Below are 23,641 nucleotides of genomic sequence, written 5' to 3' on the forward strand. Positions count from 1 at the left end.
TGTTGTATAATTCTTTTGTTTTCAATTTTGTTTAATTCTGCTCTGATTTTGGTTATTTCTTTTCTTCTGCTGGGTTTGGGGTTGGAATGTTCTTCCTTCTCCAGTTGCTTGAGATGTTCCATTAAGTTATTGACTTCCTCTCTTTACGTTTTCTTGAGGAAGGCTTATACTGCTATAAATTTCCCTCTTAGGACTGCCTTTGCAGTATCCCAGAGGTTCTGATAATTTGTGTCTTCATTGTTGTTTTGTTCCAAAAATTTGGTGATTTCCTTCTTAATCTCATCTATAGCTCATCTATCCTTCAGCATAAGGTTATTTAGCTTCCATGTTTTTGTATGGGTATGCAGATTCCTGTTGTTACTGAGTTCAAGTTTTATTCCATGATGGTCTGAGAAGATGCAAGGAATAACTTCTATTTTTTTAAATTTGCTGAGATTTTTTTAGATTTGTGGCCTAGGATGTGGTTGATTTTGGAGTATATTCCGTGGGCTGATGAGAAGAATGTGTATTAGTGTATTCAGTTTTGTTGGGATGAAATGTTCTGTAGATGTCTGTTAAGTCCAGATGTTGAATGGTTAAGTTTAAATCTAAGATTTCTTTGATTAGCTTCTTTTTGGGGGATCTATCCAGCACTGCTAAAGGGGTGTTAAAATCTCCAACTACTATGGAACTGGAGGAAATCAAGTTGCTCATGTCTGTTAGAGTTTCTCTTATAAAATGAGGTGCGTTCTGGTTGGGTCTATAAATATTAATAATTGAAATCTCATCATATTGAGTATTACCTTTAACAAATATGCAGTGTCCATCCTTATTTTTCCTTATTTGGTTGATTTAAAGCCTATTGCATCTGCGAGTAGGATTGCAGCGCCTGCTTTTTTCTGGTTTCCATTTGCCTGGAGTATAGATGACCATCCCTTCACCTTGAGTCTATATTTGTCTTTTAATGTAAGATGAGATTCTTGTATGCAGCAGATATCTGGCTTGAGTTTTTGTATCCAGTTAGCCAACCCTTGCCTCTTTAGAGGAGAATTTAAACCATTCACATTAATTGAGAATATTGATAAGCCTTTTGAGAGTCCGGTGGACATTTTTAGTCCTTTAGCGACTGTGGAAGTTAGAATTTGATCAAAATTTTCTGGGTGGGTTTACTTTTGTGGTGGAGGATTACACTGGTCTTTATGGAGGATAGGTCTGAGAATATCCTGGAGAGCTGGTTTAGTTATAAAAAAATTTCTTCAACATGTGAATGTCATTGAAGTATTTAATTTCTCCGTCATAAATGAAACTCAGTTTAGCTGGGTACAGGATCTTGGGTTGAAAGTTATTTTGTTTTAGGAGATTAAAAGTCGATGACCATCCTCTTCTAGCTTGAATGATTTCAGCAGAGAGATCTGCAGTTATTCTAATATTCTTGACCTTGTAGGTGATGGTTTCCTTTCGTCTGGCTGCTTTCAGAATTTTCTCCTTCATATTAAGTTTAGTGAAATTGATTATGATGTGTCTGGGGGATGTCTTATTTGGGCTGAGTCATGCTGTAGTTCTGAAACCACCTGCTATCTGAATTTCAGAATTTGTTGGCATGTCTGGAAAGTTCTCCTTCATAATCTCATGGAGAAGAGACTCTGTGCCTTGTGAAGCCACTTCATCGCTTTCGGGGATCCCTATAAGATGAATATTGTTTTTCTTTGAATTATCCCAGAGCTCTCTGAGAGAGTGATCTGTTTTTGCCCACCATTTCTCTTCCTTTTTGAGAGTTTGGGAGCATTCAAAAACAATGTCAGAAATCGTTTCTTCTGCTTGCTCCATTCTGTTACTGAGGGATTCTACTGTGTTTCTCAGACCTTTGAGGGATGCAACTTCTTGTCTCAATGTGTCAAAATCTTTGGTCATTTGATCTTTGAATTTGTTGAATTTTTTTTTTTTTTGAAGATGGTGGACGGTAGTTTAATGGTTAAACACCTGGGATAATGAACAGGAAGAATTCTACAGGAAGACAACCCTCTCTGGAAATTCGTTGAATTTTTGAGACTTCTTTTGGGTTATTGCTTGGAATTCTAATTCGATCTTATTTGCTATCTAGATTCTGAATTCGATTTCTGACATTTCAGCTATTTGTTTGTGCATGGGATCTTGTGCTGTGTCTGCCCCATTGTTCCTAGGGGGAGTTGATCTCCTCTGATTATTCATATTGCCAGAGTTTTTATGTTGATTTTGCCTCATGATTGTTTTTCACCATTGCCTCTGGCCGTCCTCAGAGTTGGGGAGGTGTCTCTCCAAGATTAGATCCCAGCGGGATCCCTCTATTGTTTCTGGATCTTTGTAGGGAGTGACCCTGTGTAGCTCCTCTGGGGCTGCCCCAGCCAGGGAGTTCTGGTTGTGGAAGCAGCTCCGGAGTGTGACACACCCGGATCCAGCAACAGTGCGGGGGGTGGTGCACATGGTTCAGGGTGTGCCTGGTGCTCAGGGACTTTGGCACAGAAGGTCCAAGGCTCCAGCAGTCTCTAGCCAGGGGAAGGGCTCTGTGGAAAGGCAGGGTGGGCTCCAGAGGGCACCCAGCTACCAGTATCCCTGGCCAGACAAGTGGGCGGGTGTGGTGGCAGGGAGGACATAGGGTTGCATGGCTTCCAGAGTTCCTGGTCAGGGTGTGGGGAGGCGTGGCAGGCAGGGTAGCGGTCCCTGCATAGCTCTTACCAGTCTGGGCAGGTGCAGCTGTTCCGGAGGTCCAAGGGTGCTGATCACTGGTCTCCAGGCAGCTCTTCCAGAGGTCCGGGAGGGTGTGAATGGCGGGTCCCGGTGCAGCTCTTACCCAGGTCCGGAGGGTGCCAATTGCTGGTCATGGGGCAGCTCTTCCAGAGGTCTGGGAGGGTGCCGATCACAGGTGCCAATATGTTGTTTTTAAAAGATTGACTTAATTGCCTAAAATTTAAAAAGTTAAAAAAATCAAGAGATTCATAAAAGACTCTGAGTATCCAATTTCTTTGCAAAAAAAAGTCCATCTGGCTGTGCCAGGCCTGCATTCCCACAGGGCAGTGAACTTGTGGGAGGGGCCTAGATAGTGCACACCCCTTCCCCTTGTTCTCAGTCCCCACACTTCCCTTTTGCTCACCTGTGTGACTGCTTGGAATTGGGGTGGTGACTCTTGGTATGAAAACAAAAAGAAAAGTAAAACACAACAGAAAAAAACAAGTGTAAGGGAAGCAGTGGCTTCCTGTGGACCCTTGCTCCCTGTTTATGTCCTTGCTGTCAGCGGGGAGCTCCTTCCTTGGAACCTGCTCCCAGGATCTATTCCTTTAGGACTCTGCTTCTCTTAGTAGGCCACCTCTGATTTTATTGCTTGTGCTTCCAAGAGGTGTGTGTGGGGGTAGTGCTGTTGAGGAAAACATATAGATGTCGGAATGTGGTCTGTATCCACAAGACCTGATTTTAAGTCCCAGCCTCACTTCTTATTGAGTTCAAGTCCCTTATCTGTAAAACATGCCTGTGGTTGCTATGTATTAAATGGGAGTTTGTACATAATACATCAAACAAGGGTAGGTCCTTAAATAATAGTACCTCTGTCCTTCTCGTCTCTGAAGACACAATTCTTTCTCTTTTTTGTGACCTTGAGAAAGTCAGCTGTAAGAAAACAGTTGAACTTTTTCTGCTGCTTCCTTGTTACTTAGCCTTCTTTACTCTTCTAATATGGCCCATGATTTTACTTTTCTTCCCTATAACTTTCAGACTTTCCCATCTGCACATTTCACATATCCCCTTTTCTTTTTGTAGTCAGAACTGTGGTCATACAGACTCCCACATGAAAATAATGGATGGCAGTTGAATTTATTTTATTTTGGGGAATTCTATTTGAAGTGTTTTATCAAATCTCTACAATAATAATCTCTATTTTTTGTGATAAGAACTAAGTAAGCTTTTCATAGCAATCTGTTGGACTTCTTCCTGAATATGTGTACCTTTCCCCACTCATTGTGTGTTTATAGAAATACAGACAAGGTCAGAAGCTGGAACGTCATCAGCAGAAATGTTGCCAGAAGGACAAAAAGTTACTAGAAGAGAAATTCTTCGCTTGAGGTCAAAAGGACCTGCCACCATAGAAGAAATGGTATGCTATGTTCATTTTCTTGCTATTCTGCTTGAAAATGTTTAGTTTTGTTTATTAGAGTTGGAAATAAAGGTAAAATCACAAAGTTAATAAAATGCCATTCATTCTAATCAAAGCATGGACTTGTAGTTCATTGTTTATTTAAACCATATGGAAATTACTGAAGGTGTTTAAGGTGGAACATAGGAACTAAGTGTGGGAGAAGAGACTGTGACCTACAGATATTCTCATCTGCCTTCAGATGACTTTTCTAGAACCTGTAGCCATCTGGACTGTCTACAAACCTGAAAAGAAGTTGCCTTGTATATGAGTAAAGATACTTAAGGAGCTTTTGAGAATGAAAGATTCCATCTGTGAATGCTCTTCTCGGGTGAAACTTTCCGCACACATCTTTGACTCTTTCTTGTCCCACACCCCTCCATCAGCAGATCCTGGGGGATCTCCCTCAACATGAGGCCAGAATCCAATGACACTCACCCTCTCTGCCACACCATGTGCCCAAGCAGATCGTCTCCCCTGGACATGGCAGTGACCTCCTGTTTAGTCTCCTTGGGCTCCTCCTTGCCCTCTTTCCACCCATGCTCAGCAGCAGCCAGAATCATCCTTTCCCAATACAAGGGAGATTTTGTCACTTTCCTGTTCACAGCCCTTGGTGGCTTCCCATGTCTTTCAGAATAAAAGCTGAAGTCCTCAGAGTGACCAACACGGGTCTGACCCCTCATTTCTTCTCTGGTCTCACTTCCCACCACACCAGCCTGGCTTCCCCTGCTCTGGTCTCCTCACTGTCCTCAGCTGCTGCGGTTGTATCCCCACCGGGGGGCTCTACCCGGCTGTCTTCTCAGCCTGAGTGCGTCCCCCATTCATCTGTGTGGGCTGCTCCCTTGCCTTTGTCGGGCACGTCTCTGCCCATGCATCTCCTGCCTCACAGGCCTTTTCTGAGTGTCCTGTGTGAGCAGTGATTCCTCTGTCCCACCCACTGCTTGCTCTCCTGGGCTTTTTGTTTTCTTCACAGTGCTAAAGACCACAGGACCCTGCAATCCTTATTCATTTCACTTTGTCTCTGTCTCCTGTCCCTTTGCTCACTCATCCTGCTCACCGCTGTATCCCCACCCCCTACAGTAGGACCTGATATGTTAAAGGAACTCAGATCTTTGCTGAATTAATCGATGGATGAAATATTCACTTTAGGTTGAGAAAAGCAAGGGTTTGCTGATGGACTGACTGTGTCTTTATGTTTTTGAGAGAGAGAGAATCACACTCTGTGGCATCATGATAACTCATAGCAACCTGAAACTCTTGTGCTCAGGCGATCCTCTTGTCTTAGCCATCCAAGTAGCAGGACTTTAGGCACCTGCAACAAAGCCAAGTTGATTTTTCTGTTTTAGTAGAGACAGGGTCATACTCCTGCTCAGGCTGATCTCAAACTCCTGGGCTTGAGCCATTCACTCATGTCAACCTCCCAGATTGCTAGGATTACAGGCATGAGCCACCTTGCCCAGCCCTGACTGTGTCTTTATAAAGGTCAGTGTCTGAGTGAAAAACACGAGAAGGTGAAGAGACAAATGAAGGCAAGAAAGGTGGAGGAAGAGAGCACAGGCTTAGGGTGTCATTGGTGGGGGCTCAATGAGTGATAAGCTGTAGGTGCACACACAGCAGTGAAGATGGAAGCCATGAAGTCATCCTGTAGATGAAGGGGACGTCAGGCAGGTATCTGAGGCCCAGGGACTTCTGCAGGCAGGGGAGACTTACTGGTCTCCATGTGTGAACACTGTCTCAGGATTCCTAAGCGTTTGAAGAACAAGAGAGACAGGTGAACACTTAGGAGGCTGTTTCACAGAGTGGGATCTCACAGCTGGCAGGTGACAATGTCAGCCTTGGGGGTGGCTTGTGAGAGCAGACACTTAGGCCCATGAGGCCATGGTTGTCCTTAGCAATGTCTGAGTCACCCAGGGTGCTGCTGGGGAATCCAGAGGAAGTTTCTGAGTGGGGTGCTTTGGCTCTGGGGAATGAAAAGATTGATCAGGAAGCAAATGGCAGCCAAGAGACCTGGGAGAGCCAAAGGTGTGTTGAAAATGAGATATGACGAGGCATGAGATGGAAACTTGGACAGGGACTTCTGGTTATCTCGAGCTGAGCCTTTACTTCCCATGTATCCAACATGCTGCCTGGTATATTGCTGAAGGCAAGGAACTGTTTACTGAATGAATGAACAAGCCTCCGGTGAAGGCAGGACTGTGGAAGAGAAAGGAAGAAGCCAGCAGTGGAGAGCCTGGAGTATGCTGAAGGCAGTGGGGAGCTGGGAGGATGCTCAGGGCAGTGGGGAGCTAGGAGGATGCTGAAGGCAGTGGGGACCTTGGAGGGTGCTGAAGGCAGTGGGGAGATGGGAGGATGCTCAAGGCTGTGGGGAGATGGGAGGATGCTCAAGGCTGTGGAGAGCTGGGAGGGTCCTGAAGGCAGTGGGGAAATGGGAGGATGCTCAAGGCAGGGGGGAGATGGGAGGATGCTGAAGGCTATGGGAACCTGAGAGGATGCTGAAGGCAGTGGGGAGATGGGAGGATGCTGAAGGCAGTGGGGAAATGGGAGGATGCTGAAGGTAGTGGGGAGATGGGAGGATGCTGAAGGCAGTGGGGGAGATGGGAGGATGTTGAAGGTAGCGGGAAGCTGGGAGGATGCTGAAGGCAGTGGGGAGCTGGAGGGTCCTGAAGGTAGTGGGGAGATAGGAGGATGTTGAAGGCAGTGGGGAGATGGGAGGATGCTGAAGGCAGTGGGGAGCTGGGAGGATGCTCAGGGCAGTGGTGAGCTGAGAGGGTGCCAAATCTGCTTTTTGCTCAAGGCTGTGAAGAACATGTTATCTATCAGAGCTTCCTCCCGGCTCCCCACTGTCTTCAGTATCCTCTCATCTCCCCACAACAGGATCTGCAGGGAAAACTCTGAGTTCCTTTAGGGGAAGAGTCATATTCTAATAGATAACATGATTCATCAATACCTACTGATGTAAATGTAAGCTATATGTAAGTCCGTGGGATGAGAAAGATAGCTTATGGTCTAAATCTACTAGGGAAGATTCACTCAAGGATAAACATCTAAAAATCCATTCCTGTTTTCATAGCCCGTTTAATTAAATAAGGCAATTAAAGAAAGCTCATAATGACAGGAAAAAGCTAGTTCGGTGTTAATATTAAATATGATACAAAAGATCATAATCTAATATTAAACACTTAAGGACTTAAAGGATTTATAGGCTTTGAAACAAATTGCTCCCTTATAACCTAGCTCAAATTCCACAAATAAGGATGAGTAAAGACCTTATTTCTCCTCTAAAGGTAGAGAGGCCTGGAAGAAAGCTCTTACAAATGAGTGGGACGGGGTTACGGAAATATATGCAAGGGACATAGTGTCACAAAGAAGGGGCTGATCAACTATTACCAGCACCAAGGAAAGAAAGGTCAGGGAGAGTTTCCGTATGGAAGAAATGAATGAGTTAGTTAAACTGAGGAGAAGGAGAGTGGTCTAGGCGGGAAAGAACAATACGCTTGGGGACCTTGTATACCACTCATGAGATGGGGGTGTGAGGGTCTTAGAGAACCTGGTTGGGGGTGAGGAGGCTGGAGGTTTACCTTGGGGTTAGAAGGGGAAGGGGTCAGGGATCATGAAGGAGCCACTTAGGCATAGCAAGGGGAGCAGAGCAATCAGATTTGTGTTTTATTTATTTATTTATTTATTTTTTAAATTTGTATTAAGGCATATACACATAGATCATGAATACATTTATGCATTTGTGGGGTATGATGTGTTGATTTTTTATACAATTTGGAATGCTTATATCAAACTAATTAATGTAGCTTTCACCTCATTTACTTAATTGTTGTGTTAAGACATTTATGTTCTATACTTGATATATTTGACTTGTACCCTTGCAATATGTTCCATAGGTGTGGTTCCCCCATTTAGCCTCCCTCTATCAAACCTCCTCCCTCCCCTCGCTTTGCTTTCCTCTTCCCTCCTTCATCCTGGGCTATAGTTGTGATTTATCCTTCTTTCTTTCTTTCTTTTTTTAATATTAAATCATAGCTGTGTACATTAATGCGATCATGGGGCACCTTACACTGGTTTTATATACCATTTGGTGTATTTTCATCACTCTGTTTAAAACAGCCTTCCTGCCATTTTTCTTAGTTATTGTGTTAAGACATTTATATTCTACGTTTACTAAGTTTCACATATACCCTTGTAAGATGCACTGTAGGTGTAATCCCACCAATTACCCTCCCTCCACCCATTCCCCCCTCCCTCTCCCCCTTCCCCATATTCTTAGGTTATAGCTTTCATATGAAAGCCATAAATTAGTTTCATAGTAGGGCTGAGTGCATTGGATACTTTTTCTTCCATTCTTGAGATACTTTACTAAGAAGAATATGTTCCAGCTCCACCCATGTAAACATGAAAGAGGTAAAGTCTCCATCTTTCCTTAAGGCTGCATAATATTCCATGGTGTACATATACCACAATTTATTAATCCATTCGTGGATCGATGGGCACTTGGGCTTTTTCCATGACTTAGCAATTGTGAATTGGGCTGCAATAAACATTCTGGTGCAAATATCTTTGTTATAATGTGATATTTGGTCTTCTGGGTATATACCTAGTAGAGGAATTACAGGATTGAATGCCAGATCTATTTTTAGATCTCTAAGTGTTCTCCAAATATCCTTCCAAAAGGAATGTATTAATTTTCATTCCCACCAGCAGTGTAGAAGTGTTCCCTTTTCTCCACGTCCACACCAACATCTCTGGTCTTGGGATTTTGTGATATGGGCTAATCTTACTGGAGTTAGATGATATCTCAAAGTAGTTTTGATTTGCATGTCTCTGATGATTAAGGATGATGAGCATTTTTTCATATGTCTGTAGGCTGTGCACCTGTCTTCTTCAGAGAAGTTTCTCTTCAAGTCCCTTGCCCAGCCTGCAATGGGATCACTTGTTCTTTTCTTGCTTATACGTTTGAGTTCTCTGTGGATTCTGGTTATTAAATCTTTGTCGGAGACATAACCTGCAAATATCTTCTCCCATTCTGAGGGCTGTCTGCTTGCTTTACTTACTGTGTTCTTGGCTGTGCAGAAGCTTTTTAGTTTGATCAGGTCCCAGTAGTGTATTTTTGAAGCTGCTTCAATTGCCCGGGGGGTCATCCTCATAAAATACTCACCCAGACTGATTTCTTCAAGAGTTTTCCCTGCACTCTCTTCTAGTATTTTTATAGTTTCATGTGTCAAGTTTAAATCTTTAATCCAGTGAGAGTCTATTTTAGTTAATGGTGAAAGGTGTGGGTCCAGTTTCAGTCTTCTACAGGTTGCCAGCCAGTTCACCCAGCACCATTTGTTAAATAGAGAATCTTTTCCCCACTGAATGTTTTTAATTGGCTTGTCAAAGATCAAATAATGGTAAGTAGCTGGGTTCATCTCTTGGTTCTCTATTCTATTCCGTACATCTACCTCTCTGTTTTTGTGCCAGTACCATGCTGTTTTGATCACTATCAATTTATAGTATAGTCTGAGGTCTGGTAGCATGATTCCTCCTGCTTTGTTTTTATTTCTGAGTAATGTCTTGGCTATTTGAGTTTTTTTCTGATTCCATATAAAACGAAGTATTATTTTTTCAAGATCTTTAAAATATGACAGTGGAGCTTTAATAGGGATTGCATTAAAATTGTATATTGCTTGGGTAATATGGACATTTTAACAATGTTGATTCTTCCCAGCCATGAGCATGGTATGTTTTTCCATTTGTTAACATTTTCAGCTATTTCTTTTCTTAGAGTTTTATAGTTCTCTTTATAGAGATCTTTCATGTTCTTTGTTAGATAAACTCCCAAATATTTCATCTTCTTTGGCACTACTGTGAATGGAATGGAGTCCTTAACTGTTTTTTCAGCTTGACTATTGTTGGTATACATAAAGGCTACCAATTTATGAATGTTGATTTTGTAACCTGAGACACTGCTGTATTCCTTGATCACTTCTAAGAGTTTTGTAGTAGAATCCCTGGTGTTTTCCAGACATACTATCATATCATCTGTGAAGAGAGAAAGTTTGATCTCTTCTGACCCTATATGGATACCCTTGATCGCCTTCTCTTCCCTAATTGCGGTGGCTAAAACTTCCATTACAATGTTAAAGAGCAGTGGAGACAATGGGCAGCCTTGTCTGGTTCCTGATCTGAGTGGAAATGATTTCAATTTAACTCCATTCAATATGATATTGGCTGTGGGTTTGCTGTTGATGGCCTCTGTCAGTTTAAGAAATGTCCCTCTATACCAATGTTCTTAAGTTTTCTGATCATGAAGGGATGCTGGATATTATCAAAAGCTTTTTCTGCATCAATTGAGAGAATCATTTGTTTTTTGTTTTTTAATTTGTTTATGTGCTGAATTATACTTATAGATTTACATGTATTGAACCAGCCTTGAGACCCTGGGATAAATCCCACTTGGTCATGATGTGTAATTTGTTTGATGTGTTGCTGGATTCTGTTTTTTAGGATTGTGTTGAATATTTTTGCATCTATATTCATTAGTGATATTGGTCTATAATTTTCCTTTCTTCTTGGGTCTTTTCCTGGTTTGGGGATCAGGGTGATGTTTGCTTCGTAGAACATGTTGGGTAGTCTTCCTTCTTTTTCTACATTTTGGAACAGGTTGAGTAATATGGGTACTAGTTCCTCTTTAAAGGTTTGGTAGAATTCTGATGTGAAGCCACCTGGTCCTGGGCTTTTCTTTCTAGGGAGATTTTCTATGGTTGATGCTATTTCAGAACTTGATATAGGCCTGTTCAACATTTCCACTTGATTCTGGCTAAGTCTTGGAAGGTGACGTGCTTCCAAGTATTGGTTAATTTCCTTCAGATTTTCATATTTCCGAGAATAAATTTTCTTGTAATATTCATTAAGGATTTTTTGAATTTCTGAGGAGTCTGTTGTTATTTCATCTTTGTTGTTTCCGATTGATGAGATTAGAGATTTTACTCTTTTTTTCCTGGTTAGGTTAGCCAAAGGTTTATCTATTTTATTGACCTTTTCAAAAAACCAACTTTTTGATTTATTGATCTGTCATATAATTCTTTTGTTTTCAATTTCATCTAATTCTGCTCTAATTTTGGTTATTTCTTTTCTTCTACTGGGTTTGGGGCTGGAATCTTCTTCCTTTTCCAGTTGCTTAAGATGTCCCATTAAGTTGTTAACTTCCTCTCTTTCCGTTCTCTTGAGGAAGGCTTGCAGTGCTATAAATTTCCCTCATAGGACTGCCTTTGCGGTATCCCAGAGGTTCTTATAATTCATGTCTTCATTATTGTTCTGTTCCAAAAATGTGGCAGTTTCCTTCTTAATCTCTTCTATGACCCAGCTATCATTCAGCATAAGGTTATCTAACTTCCATGTTTTTGTATGAGTATGCAGATTCCTGTCGTTACTGAGTTCAACTTTTATTCCATGGTGGTCTGAGAAGATACATGGAATAATTTTTATTCCTTTAAATTTACTGAGATTAGACTTGTGACCTAAGATGTGATTGATTTTGGAGTATGTTCTGTGGGCTGATGAGAAGTATGTGTATTCAGTTTCGTTAGGATGAAATGTTCTGTATTTGTCTGTTATATCCAATTGTTGAATGGTTCAGTTTAAGTCTAAAATTTCTTTGCTTAGTTTCTTATTGGAGGCTCTATCCAACACTGCCAAAGGGGTGTTAAAATCTCTGACTATTATGATGTTGGAGGATATCAAGTTACTCATGTCTGTTAGGGTCTCTCTTATAATTGAGATGCATTGTGTTTGGGTGCAGAAATGTTAATAATTGAAATCTCATCCTTGAGTGTTTCCCTTCGCATATATGAAGTGATCAGCCTTATCTTTCCTTACTTTTGTTGGTTTAATGCCTATTGTATCTGCAAATAAAATTGTAACGCCTGCTGTTTTCTGATTTCCATTTGCCTGAATTATTGATGTCCATCCCTTCACCCTAAGTCTATATTTACCCTTTAAGGTAAGGTGAAATTCTTGTATGCAGCAGATATCTGGCTTGAGTTTTTGTATTCCATCAGCCAACCTGTGCCTCTTTAGAGGACAATTTAAGCCATTCACATTAATTAATTGAGAGTATCGATAAGCCTGGTAGTATTTTGGGTGTTGAGTTTTTCAAAATTCCAGTGGACATTTTTTTTTTTTTTTTGTGATTTTTTTTGGCCGGGGCTGGGTTTGAACCTGCCACCTCCAGCATATGGGACCAGCGCCCTACACCTTGAGCCACAGGCGCCGCCCCAGTGGACATTTTTACTCCTTTCACCACTGTGGAAATTGGGATTTGATCAAAATTTTCTAGTGAGTTTACTTTGGTGGTGGAGCATTGTGCTGGTCATTGTGGAGGATGGGTCTAAGAATATCTTGGAGAGCTCGTTTGGTTATGGCAAATTTCTTCAACATGTGAAAAGTTAATTTAGTGAAGTTAATTATAATGTGTCCAGGAGGTGCTTTATTTGGATTGAGTCGTGCTGGGGCTCTCAAGTGGGAAAGTTCAAACTGTCTACTATCTGAATTTCAGTATCTCTTGCCATGTTGGGGGAAGTTCTCTTTAATTATCTCTTGGAGTAAAGTATGTGTGCCTCTTGGAACATTTTCTTCTCCTTTAGGAATTCCTATAAGGGGAATATTTGCTTTCTTGGAGTAGTTCCACAGCTCTCTGAAGAATGATCATTTTTGCTCTCCACTTCTCTTCCTCTTTGAGCATTTGGGAGTGTTCAAAAGCTTTGTCTTCAGTGTCAGACATCCTTTCTTCTGCCTGCTTCTTTCTGTTACTGAGGCATTCTACTGTATTTCTCATATCTCGGAGGGCTGCAAATTCTTTTCTCAACGTGTCAAAATCTTTGGTGATATTTTTCTTTGAATTTATTCAATTCTTGAGACAACTTTTGGATTACTCCTAGAATTTCTAATTCCAACTTTACTTCTATTCTGTTAATCTTATTTGCCATCCACATTCTAAACTCGATTTATGGATGGAAACCCCTGTCGTTTCTTGGGGGAGTTTATCTACTTTGATTATTCATGTTGCCAGAGTTTTTCTGCTGATTATTTTTTACCATTTGGGTAAAAGAGCAGGTAAGGTGAAATTGGATTGAGGGCTCCTGGAGTTGTAATTAACCAGCCCTTTGCCAAAGACTTGGGGCTGGTGACTGCAGCTTTCCCCCTGTAGCTTTGTAAAGGACCTGTACAGTACTACAGCCTGAGACTCTGGGGGCCTGCTTAGTGTGGTGGGGCTAGGTGGCTCAGTCTTGTATTTAGCTGGTCCCTGTCAAATCCTAGTGAATCAGTGACTCTGAGTTGAAATCTCAGCTGTGGAGAAATACAAGCAACTAAGACCCTCTGCCTCACCCCCCCACCCCGCCCGCCCCACCTTGGGCAACAACAGGAAGAGGAATATCAAACCTTCCCACTACACCACAACCAGGGTACCACCTTGGAGGGTCCTTGGGTGATTGGCCCAGGTTAAGAGTTCCCAACAAATTGTCCCAGTCAGCACCCACTCTCAAGTGGGAAAGTTCAAAAGGTCTCCAGCAACTAGACAGCAGGGGTCTACTGGCAGCTCAAGTATGGCTCACTCTGGTGTTCCATGGAGTCAGAAAGCCTTGCCCAGCGAATGAGTTAGTCTGGGGAGGCTGGTGTCTCTTTCTCCACCTTGAACCTCCATCACACCCAGTCACTGGTAACCCCATGGAGCTGTGGCCCAGTTCTTTCCAATGAGCAAATGCACCAGGGATTTGCACCTGGCAGAATCCCAGGGAGATCAATGCCTCTTTGGCTAGGCTGCCACACTCTGCTGGCAACTGGCAGGGGGAGTTGAAGCCTGACTACCTCGGATGCTCAGTGGAAGCTGGAGAGTGGGACTCAGTTCCAGCCCCACCCAGGCTGATGCTGCTACTACTTATATTCTTGTGGAATTTGTGATTCCGTCCTGGCTGTGCTCCACCTTGAGAGTTCACAGAAGCTGTGACTCAGCTCCACCGTATGCCGCAGCTGCCATGCCTAATCTCGCAGAGCTGGCATCTCTGTCTCCACTGCACTCTGTGTTGGGGCAGGTGCAATTAGAGTTCACAAAGGGCTCTCAGTTCCTGCCCTGCCCTGGGCTGGTTCCACTGCCTCACACACTATTGTCCTGGCTATGCTCCACTAGGGGCCGGGTGCATCTTAGGTTCACAAAAGCAGCAATTATGATTCAACCCTGCCCTGGGAGTATGCCACCTCTGTGTGCGCATTTTCTCACCTCAGTCCCCACCATGCCCCACCCAGGCAGGTACCACTGCAGGCATACCACTGGCTCACAGGGCCTAGGTTTCCATCCCTGCATTTTTCTCCCAGACCTGCTCCACCCATGGCTGCCCCTGGAATAGAGGCCTGGCTCCCTCTGGTTGCTAAGAGAGACAGAAAGTGTTACTCCAGAATACCTCCGGGGGTGTGACCACTATTGTTCCCACCTTCACTGTGCTCTGCCATGAGGGCACTGTTTCTCCCTCTCTCACTTGGCTCCCTTGCTCCATGGTCCCTGCTGTACACGCATGTGGCTAGTTCAGCACAGACTTGTAGCAGCCCATGCCTTGGCTGTACCTGTGAAGAACTTGCCCAGAAATCTGGACTGTGCAGGAGGCAGGCTTCCAAACCTCAGGGTGGGGGTGGAGGGGAGTGCTGCGAGTTCAGAATTGTGGGTAGAATATATGTTCAGTTTTGTGACTGGTGGAAGAATGCCAAGGCACACAGGTGAGTTCTCTCTGGGAAAGGAGATCTGGTTACTAGTGGCTCTCTCCTGTGGGATAAAATAAGAGTAGATCTGAACTCTGCTCGCTTGTTTGTACAAAGTTCACTGTGAGCTGCTCTCACTGGGGAGGAGACTCCCATCAGCTTGGCGATGGGTTTTGTACTTATTATTGTTTCCTTGGGGGTCGCAGTTTGTCCCTGCAGGGGTGATGTGCACTCTTCAATCTTCTCTCTTGGCTCAGCTCCAAACCATATGCTTACTTGAGGAACTTCTGTCCTTTAACTCTCCTTCTGGATGGGAGCCTCTGTGGAAAGCTGGCTCTGGTCAGCCATCTTGCCCTCTCCCCACCAGGTTTGTGTTTTAGAAAAATCCTTTGGTTCTAGGTCGGGGTTGTTGAGTAGCATGGATTTGAGAACATGGAGCCTGCCTGGAGGGAGACAAATTAGGAAAACTCTGTAAACCAGAAAGAATGAGGACTGAAGCTAGGCAGACAGAATGTGGATGAGAAGACGTGACCAATCAAGAGGTAATCACTAGTTAAAAGGAGCTATTTGAATGGTGAAATATTGGCCACTGTGTATGAGAATACTAACACTTGCAGCATCACTTATACTATGGCTGGACAGATAAAACGTTAATACCTAAGTTCCTTGCACAGCCTGTTGCATTATACAGGTCAAAATACACTGTAATGAAGGTGAGAGAAAAATAATAACCTTGTCTCTGTTTTTTTTTTTTAAGTATCTGGGCTTTTTTTTTTTTTATTGTTGGGGATTCATTGAGGGTACAATAAGCCAGGTTACACTGATTGCAATTGTTAGGTAAAGTCCCTCTTGCAATCATGTCTAACCCCCATAAAGTGTGACACACGCCAAGGCCCCACCCTTTCCCTCCATCCCTCTTTCTGCTTTTCCTCCCTCCCATAACCTTAATTGTCATTAATTGTCCTCATATAAAAATTGAGTATATAGGATTCATGCTTCTCCATTCTTGTGATGCTTTACTAAGAATAATGTCTTCCACTTCCATCCAGTTAATATGAAGGATGTAAAGTCTCCATTCTTTTTAATAGCTGAATAGTATTCCATGGTATACATAAACCACAGTTTGTTAATCCATTCCTGGGTTGGTGGGCACTTAGGCTGTTTCCACATTTTGGCAATTGTAAATTGAGCTGCAATAAACAGTCTAGTACAAGTGTCCTTATGATAAAAGGATTTTCTTCCTTCTGGGTAGATGCCCAGTAATGGGATTGCAGGATCAAATGGGAGGTCTAGGTTGAGTGCTTTGAGGTTTCTCCATACTTCCTTCCAGAAAGGTTGTACTAGTTTGCAGTCCCACCAGCAGTGTAAAAGTGTTCCCTTCTCTCCACATCCACGCCAGCATCTGCAGTTTTGAGATTTTGTGATGTGGGCCATTCTCACTGGGGTTAGATGATATCTCAGGGTTGTTTTTATTTCCATTTCTCTAATATATAGAGATGATGAACATTTTTTCATGTGTCTGTTAGCCATTCATCTGTCATCTTTAGAGAAGGTTCTATTCATTTCTCTTCCCATTGATATATGGGATTGTTGGCTTTTTTCATGTGGATTAATTTGAGTTCTCTATAGATCCTGGTTATCAAGCTTTTGTCTGATTGAAAATATGCAAATATCCTTTCCCATTGTGTAGGTTGTCTCTTTGCTTTGGTTCTTGTCTCCTTAGCTGTACAGAAGCTTTTCAGTTTAATGAAGTCCCATTTGTTTATTTTTGTTGTTGTTGCAATTGCCATGGCAGTCTTCTTCATGAAGTCTTTCCCCAGGCCAATATCTTCCAGTGTTTTTCCTATGCTTTCTTTGAGGATTTTTATTGTTTCATGCCTTAAATTTAAGTCCTTTATCCATCTTGAGTCAATTTTTGTGATGGGGGAAAGGTGTGGGTCCAGTTTCAGTCTTTTACATGTAGACATCCAATTCTCCCAACACCATTTATTGAATAGAGAGTCTTTCCTCCAAGGTATGTTCTTGTTTGGTTTATCGAAGATTAGGTGGTTGTAAGATGTTAGTTTCATTACTTGGTTTTCAATTCGATTCCAAGTGTCTATGTCTCTGTTTTTCTGCCAGTACCATGCTGTCTTGACCACTATGGCTTTGTAGTACAGACTAAGATCTGGTATGCTGATGCCCCCAGCTTTATTTTTATTACTAAGAATTGCCTTAGCTATACGGGTTTTTTTCCGGTTCCATACAAAACGCAGAATCATTTTCTCCAAATCTTGAAAGTACGATGTTGGTATTTTGATAGGAATGGCATTGAATAGGTAGATTGCTTTGGGAAGTATAGACATTTTAACAATGTTGATTCTTCCCATCCATGAGCATGGTATGTTCTTCCATTTGTTAATATCCTCTGCTATTTCCTTTCTGAGGAGTTCATAGTTTTCTTTATAGAGATCCTTCACCTCCTTCGTAAGGTATATTCCTAGGTATTTCATTTTCTTTGAAACTATGGTGAAGGGAGTTGTGTCCTTAATTAGCTTCTCATCTTGACTGTTATTGGTGTACACAAAGGCTACTGACTTGTGGACATTGATTTTATATCCTGAAACATTACTGTATTTTTTGATGACTTCTAGGAGTCTTGTGGTTGAGTCTTTGGGGTTCTCTAAGTATAAGATCATGTCGTCAGCAAAGAGGGAGAGTTTGACCTCCTCTGCTCCCATTTGGATTCCCTTAATTTCCTTGTCTTGCCTAATTGTATTGGCTAGAACTTCCAGCACCATGTTGAATAGTAAAGGTGACAGAGGACAACCTTGTCTGGTTCCAGTTCTAAGAGGAAAAGCTTTCAGTTTTATTCCATTCAGTAAACTATTAGCTGTGGGTTTATCATAGATAGCTTCAATCAGTTTTAGAAATGTGCCACCTATGCCTATACTCTTCAGTGTTCTAATTAGAAAAGGATGCTGGATTTTATCAAATGCTTTTTCTGCATCTATTGAGAGGATCATGTGATCTTTATTTTTGCCTCTGTTAATCTGGTGGATAACGTTTATGGACTTGCGTATGTTAAACCAGCCTTGCATCCCTGGGATGAAGCCTACTTGATCATGATAATGACTTTTTTAATGATAAGCTGTAATCTATTGGCTAGGATTTTGTTGAGAATTTTTGCATCTATATTCATGAGTGAGATTCGTCTGAAATTCTCTTTTTTGTTTGCGTCTTTTCCTGGTTTTGGTATCAGGGTGATGTTTGCTTCATAGAATGTGTTGGGGAAGATTCCTTCTTCCTCAATGTTTTGGAATAATTTCTGCAGTACAGAATAAGCTCTTGAAGGTTTGATAGAATTCTGGTGTGAAGCCATCTGGACCAGGGCATTTTTTGGTTGGAAGATTTTTTATTGTTTCTTTGATCTCAGTGCTTGAGCTCTATTTCTTCCTGGCTAAGTCTAGGCAGAGGGTGTGATTCCAAATATTTATCCATTTCCTTCACATTCTCAAATTTCTGGGCATAGAGTTTCTGTTAGTATTCAGAGATGATCTCTTGTATCTCTGTGGGATCAGTTGTTATTTCCCCTTTATTATTTCTGATTGAGGTTACTAGAGATTTTATTTTTCTATTCCTCGTTAGTCTGGCCAATGGTTTATCTATTTTTTCAAAAACCCAACTCCTTGTTTCATTAATTCTCTGAATGATTCTTTTGTTTTCAATTTCATTGATCTCTGATTTGATTTTGGATATTTCTTTTCTTCTACTGAGTTTAGGCTTAGATTGTTCTTCTTTTTCCAATTCCATAAGATGGCCTGTGAGATTGTTGATGTGCTCTCTTTGTTTTTCGTATGTAGGCATCTAAAGCGATGAATTTTCCTCTCAAAATGCCTCTGTTAATATGGTGGATACAAAACCTGTATCCCACAGGTTTTGGTAGCTTGTGTCTTCATTGTTGTTCTGCTCAAGGAAGTTAATGATTTCCTGTTTTATTTCTTCCTTCACCCATCTGTTATTCAACAGAAGATTGTTTAATTTCCATACCTTTGTGTGGGGTCAAGCGCTTTTGTTAGAATTGAGTTCCATCTTTAGTGCTTTATGGTCTGAGAAAACACAAGGTAAAATTTCAATTCTTTTGATTCTGTTGATATTTGTTTTGTGTCCCAGGATATGATCAATTTTGGAGAATGTTCCATGGGGTGATGAGAAGAATGTATATTCTTTATCTTTGGGATGGAGTGTTCTATATGCGTCTATCAAGCACAGTTGTTCTAGGGTCTCATTTAAATCTCTTATATCTTTGTTTAATTTCTGTTTAGAGGATCTGACCAGCTCTGTAAGAGGAGTGTTAAGGTCCCCTGTTATTATGGTATTATCAGATATCATATTGCTCAGACTGAGTAAGGTCTGTTTCAAGAATCTGGGAGCACTTAAATTGGGTGCATAAATATTTAGAATTGAAACGTCTTCTTGTTGTATTTTTCCCTTGACCAATATAAAGTGACCATCTTTGTCTTTTTTGACTTTAGTTGCTTTAAATCCACATGTATCTGAAAATAAGATTGCAACTCCTCTTTTCTTCTGAATTCCATTTGCCTGAAAATTTGTCTTCCAACCGTTGACTCGGAGCTTTAATTTGTCTTTTGAAGCCAGGTGTGTTTCTTGCAGACAGCAGATGGATGGCTTGTGTTTTTTAATCCAGTCAGCCAATGTGTGTCTCTTCAGTTTGGAATTCAAGCCATTAATGTTTATGGAGATAATTGATAAGTGTGGTAGTATTCTATTCGTGTCATTTTGTGAGAGTCCATTGCTTAGTTTTATCTTTTGCATCAGTGTGGAGGTTAGGTTTTGTCCTTTAATTTCTGAGTTCTTACTTTGCTGCTGATCCATTGTGGTGGTCAGTGTGCAGAACAGGTTGAAGTATTTCCTGTAGAGCTGGTCTTGTTGTGGCGAATTTCCTCAATGTTTGTATATCTGTAAATGATTTGATTTCTCCATCAATTTTAAAGCTTAGCTTAGCAGGGTGCAGAATTCTGGGCTGGAAATTGTTCTGTTTAAGTAGACTAAAGGTAGATGACCATTGTCTTCTTGCTTGGAAAGTTTCATTAGAGAAGTCTGCGGTCACTCTGATGGATTTGCCCCTGTAGGTCAACCGGCGCTTACTCCTGCCCGCTTGCAGGATCTTTTCTTTTGTCTTGACTTTGGACAGGTTCATCACAATGTGTCTTGGAGAAGCTCGGTTAGAGTTGAGGCGACCTGGGGTCCGATAGCCCTCTGAAAGCAGTGTGTCAGAATCTTTGGTGATATTTGGGAAATTTTCTTTTATAATATTCTCTAGTATGGCTTCCATTCCTCTGGGGCATTCTTCTTCCCCTTCTGGGATTCCTATAACTCGTATGTTGGAATGCTTCATAAAGTTCCATAATTCTGACAGTGAACGTTCTGCTTTCTCTCTCTTCTTTTCTGCCTCTTTTACTATCTGAGTTATCTGAAGAACTTTGTCTTCTACCTCTGAAATTCTTTCTTCTTCATGGTCTAACCTGTTGCTGATACTTTCCATTGCATCTTTAAGTTCCCCAATTGACTGTTTCAGTTCCTTCAGCTCTGCTATATCCTTTTTATATTCTTCATATCGTTCATCTCTGATTTGATTCTGTTTTTGTATTTCCTTTTGATTTTTTCCACTTTATTAGCAGTTTCCTTCATTGTTTCCATCATTTCTTTCATTGTTTGCAACATGTGTATTCTAAATTCCCTTTCTGTCATTCCTAATGTTTCTTTATAGGTGGAATCATCTGCAGTAGCTACCTCATGTTCCCTTGGCAGGGTTGTTCTGGACTAGTTCTTCATGTTGCATGGAGTTTTCTGCCGAGTCTTCCTCATGAGTGATTTCTTTTATCTATTTCCTTGCCCTAATTTTCCTTTCACTTCCTCTTGATCTTTAAGTTCTCATGCCTGTGAACTAGGGGTTAGCTGAGTCCTTATGGTACCGGACAAGAAGGGTGACAAGGTTAAAGAGCAAGAAAGGGATGAAAGAAAGGAGGACCGAGTGATAAGAAAAAAAAAAATAGAGAAAGGAGAGGGGGTGGGTAAAAGGAATATTGACAAAAAGAAGAGAGGCACAGAAAGAGGGAGACAGAGCAATATAGGTGTACAGTAGGGTACTTTGAAACAACTTTAATGAAAACCCACCTTCTGGGGGTGCCCAGTTGGGTGGGTCCCTTGAGGTCAGCAGCTCTTTGCTAACCTGGTCAGGCACAGTACCCCACCTCCACCAAGTAGAGAGGAAAGACAAAAATGGTATAAATCAAACCAAAACAAGCAAACAGAAAACTATACGGGATAAAATTGGGTGAAAAACCAAATAATAGCAGTAGAAACACTAGCAAAAATGAGGTTCTAGTTATTGAAAAAGGCAGCAATGGGAAATTATAATTAAACTAGAAAAATTGAGAAAGAAAAATGATCTGTATGGAAAAGGTTGAAATTAAAAAAGAAGATAACATCAACAACATGAAAATAAACAAAAAAACAACCAAACCAAAAAAAAAAAAAAAAAAACACAACCAAAAACAAAGCAGCATGTATATGTTGTTGAATATTATCTGGGCAATATGTGGTCTTCTGGGGTATGAGATGTTAATCACAGTTCTGATACAACTGGAAGCTGCTGATTTCTCAAACCCCAGCAGGAAGACACCCTAAATCTCTCTTCAGCCCACTTGAAAGGCACTTTGAACTTGTAAACTTGCTGAGCAGAAGCTTTCCCAGGAAAGTGCTTGTCGCTGGAATCACTGCTGAAGTGGCTATCCACTTACCCAGTGTGCCAAAACCAGTCTCACTCTGCCCCTGAGGTTTAGGGCTGCATGGCGGCTCAGACCCCACCCTTAGGCTACTTGGTTGCTAGGTTACCAGCTCCCACCTGGATTCTAGCTCTGCGACCCTGAGGGTGGAGCTTGCTGGGGCAGATCACTCACAATGGCTTCCTGTGGCCCACAGCCAAACACTATTAGCTCTGTCTGGCTCAGCAGATCAGACAGGGGGCCCTAGACAATGGCCAAAGTTCTCCGCACTCCTGCTCAGGCTCTCCCCAAGGCAGTTCAGCTAAGTGCCAAGTCCAAAGACACCAAAACAGTTCACAGGTAAGGCCTTTCCGGTTTGCAGTCTCGCTGCTACTGAACTTACAGTTGTGGGCGGGTTTAGACCGATTGAACACACGTGACCACTTGCCGTTTTTCCACTGTTTTAGTCCTCCTCTTGGGGTCCAGAAGTCTCTCACTGACTCCCTGTATCCTCACAGGGGTGATGATAGGTAGATCCCACCAGCCAGAGATGCCTGGAGTCCTATCTCCCCAGACTCACAGTGCCCAGATGCAAGGAAGCTGTTACTCGGCCGCCATCTTGCTCTCCTCCCTATATCTCTGTTTTTGTTTTTAAGCTCAGTTCTTAAAACCAAAAATGTGAGAAAGCCATAGTAATATCCACAGGAAATAAATTTTATTTGCTATAAAGTGCTTGATTTTAGTAAATTTTGAGACTACAAAGCAACATATACTTATAATAGTATTAAAAGTAATGTGTAATTATTATAATCAAATTAATCATAAATTCCACATTTGCATCCAGAGTTGAATTATTTGGGCAATTTGGGGGCAGTTCCTTTTTAGCTATGAAGTGATTTAAAATCCAGTTTTAAAATAAACTGAACTTAAAACCAGAATTTACCAAATATCAAACCAAAATTTTAAAAGAATATTAAGACTTAGGCAATGTTTATGACTGAAACTTTCAATAATAGTTTTAGGAAGAACAAAGATATTTTGGTGCCATTGGCTGGGCATGGTGGCTCATGCCTGTAATCCTAGCGGTTTGGGAGGCAGAGGCAGGTGGATTGCTTCAGCTCAGTAGTTTGAGACCAGCCTGACCAAGAGTTGCGACCCCGGCTGTACTAAAAATAGAAAAATTAAGTGGATGTGGTGATGTTCGCTTATAGTCCCAGCTACTGGGGAAGCTGAGGCAAGAGGATTGCTTGAGCCCAGGATTTTGAGGTTGCTGTGAACTATGACACCATGGTACTCTAGCCTGGCTGACAGAATGAGACTCTATCTCAAAAACAATTTTTTTGGTGCCATTAGTATGTAACACAAAAAGTATTTTAAAAATATTTCAGGCCAGGCATGGTAGCTCACACCTGTAATCTCAGTGCGGTAAGAGGCTGAGGGGAGGATTTCTTGAGTATGGGAATTTGAGACCAGTCTGGGCAACAAAGTGTGAGTCCAATTTCTACCAAAAAAATTATTTCATCCACATGAAATTTCCTTATGTTTTTTTTTTTTGTAGAGACAAGAGTCTCACTGTACCGCCCTTGGGTAGAGTGCTGTGGCGTCACATGGCTCACAGCAACCTCTAACTCTTGGGCTTACTCGATTCTCTTGCCTCAGCCTCCCAAGCAGCTAGGACTACAGGTGCCTGCCACAACGCCCGGCTATTTTTTTTTTGTTGCAGTTTGGCAGGGGCTGGGTTTGAACCTGCCACCCTCAGCATATGGGGCCGGCGCCCTACTCACTGAGCCACAGGTGCCGCCGAAATTTCCTTTTTTAAGATTTTTAAAAATAATGTACACAATATATCAATTTGGTGATACATGTGTATAAATTATAAACAATATATACAATTAGCTAATATAAAGAATTAGGTTTATGTTCAGAAATGTTTAACTATCAGGGGAAGCCATTCAAAGTTGGGACTTGCTGGGTTGCACAGTAAAAACCACAATCCTCT

General features: G+C 41.7%; 1 protein-coding gene across 1 annotated transcript in view; it reads left to right on the forward strand.

Annotated features, from left to right (window-relative positions):
• The window catches only part of LOC128586534 (PDZ domain-containing protein GIPC2-like), a 97,092-nt gene that overhangs the window by 55,486 nt on the left and 17,965 nt on the right, over positions 1–23,641 (forward strand). Inside the window, exon 4 of the mRNA XM_053592394.1 lies at positions 3,978–4,099. Coding sequence (XP_053448369.1) covers positions 3,978–4,099 — 122 coding nt within the window. The remainder of the gene's footprint in view (positions 1–3,977; positions 4,100–23,641) is intronic.

The sequence above is a fragment of the Nycticebus coucang genome, chromosome 5 (genome assembly GCF_027406575.1).
Source record: "Nycticebus coucang isolate mNycCou1 chromosome 5, mNycCou1.pri, whole genome shotgun sequence".
NCBI lineage: Eukaryota > Metazoa > Chordata > Mammalia > Primates > Lorisidae > Nycticebus > Nycticebus coucang.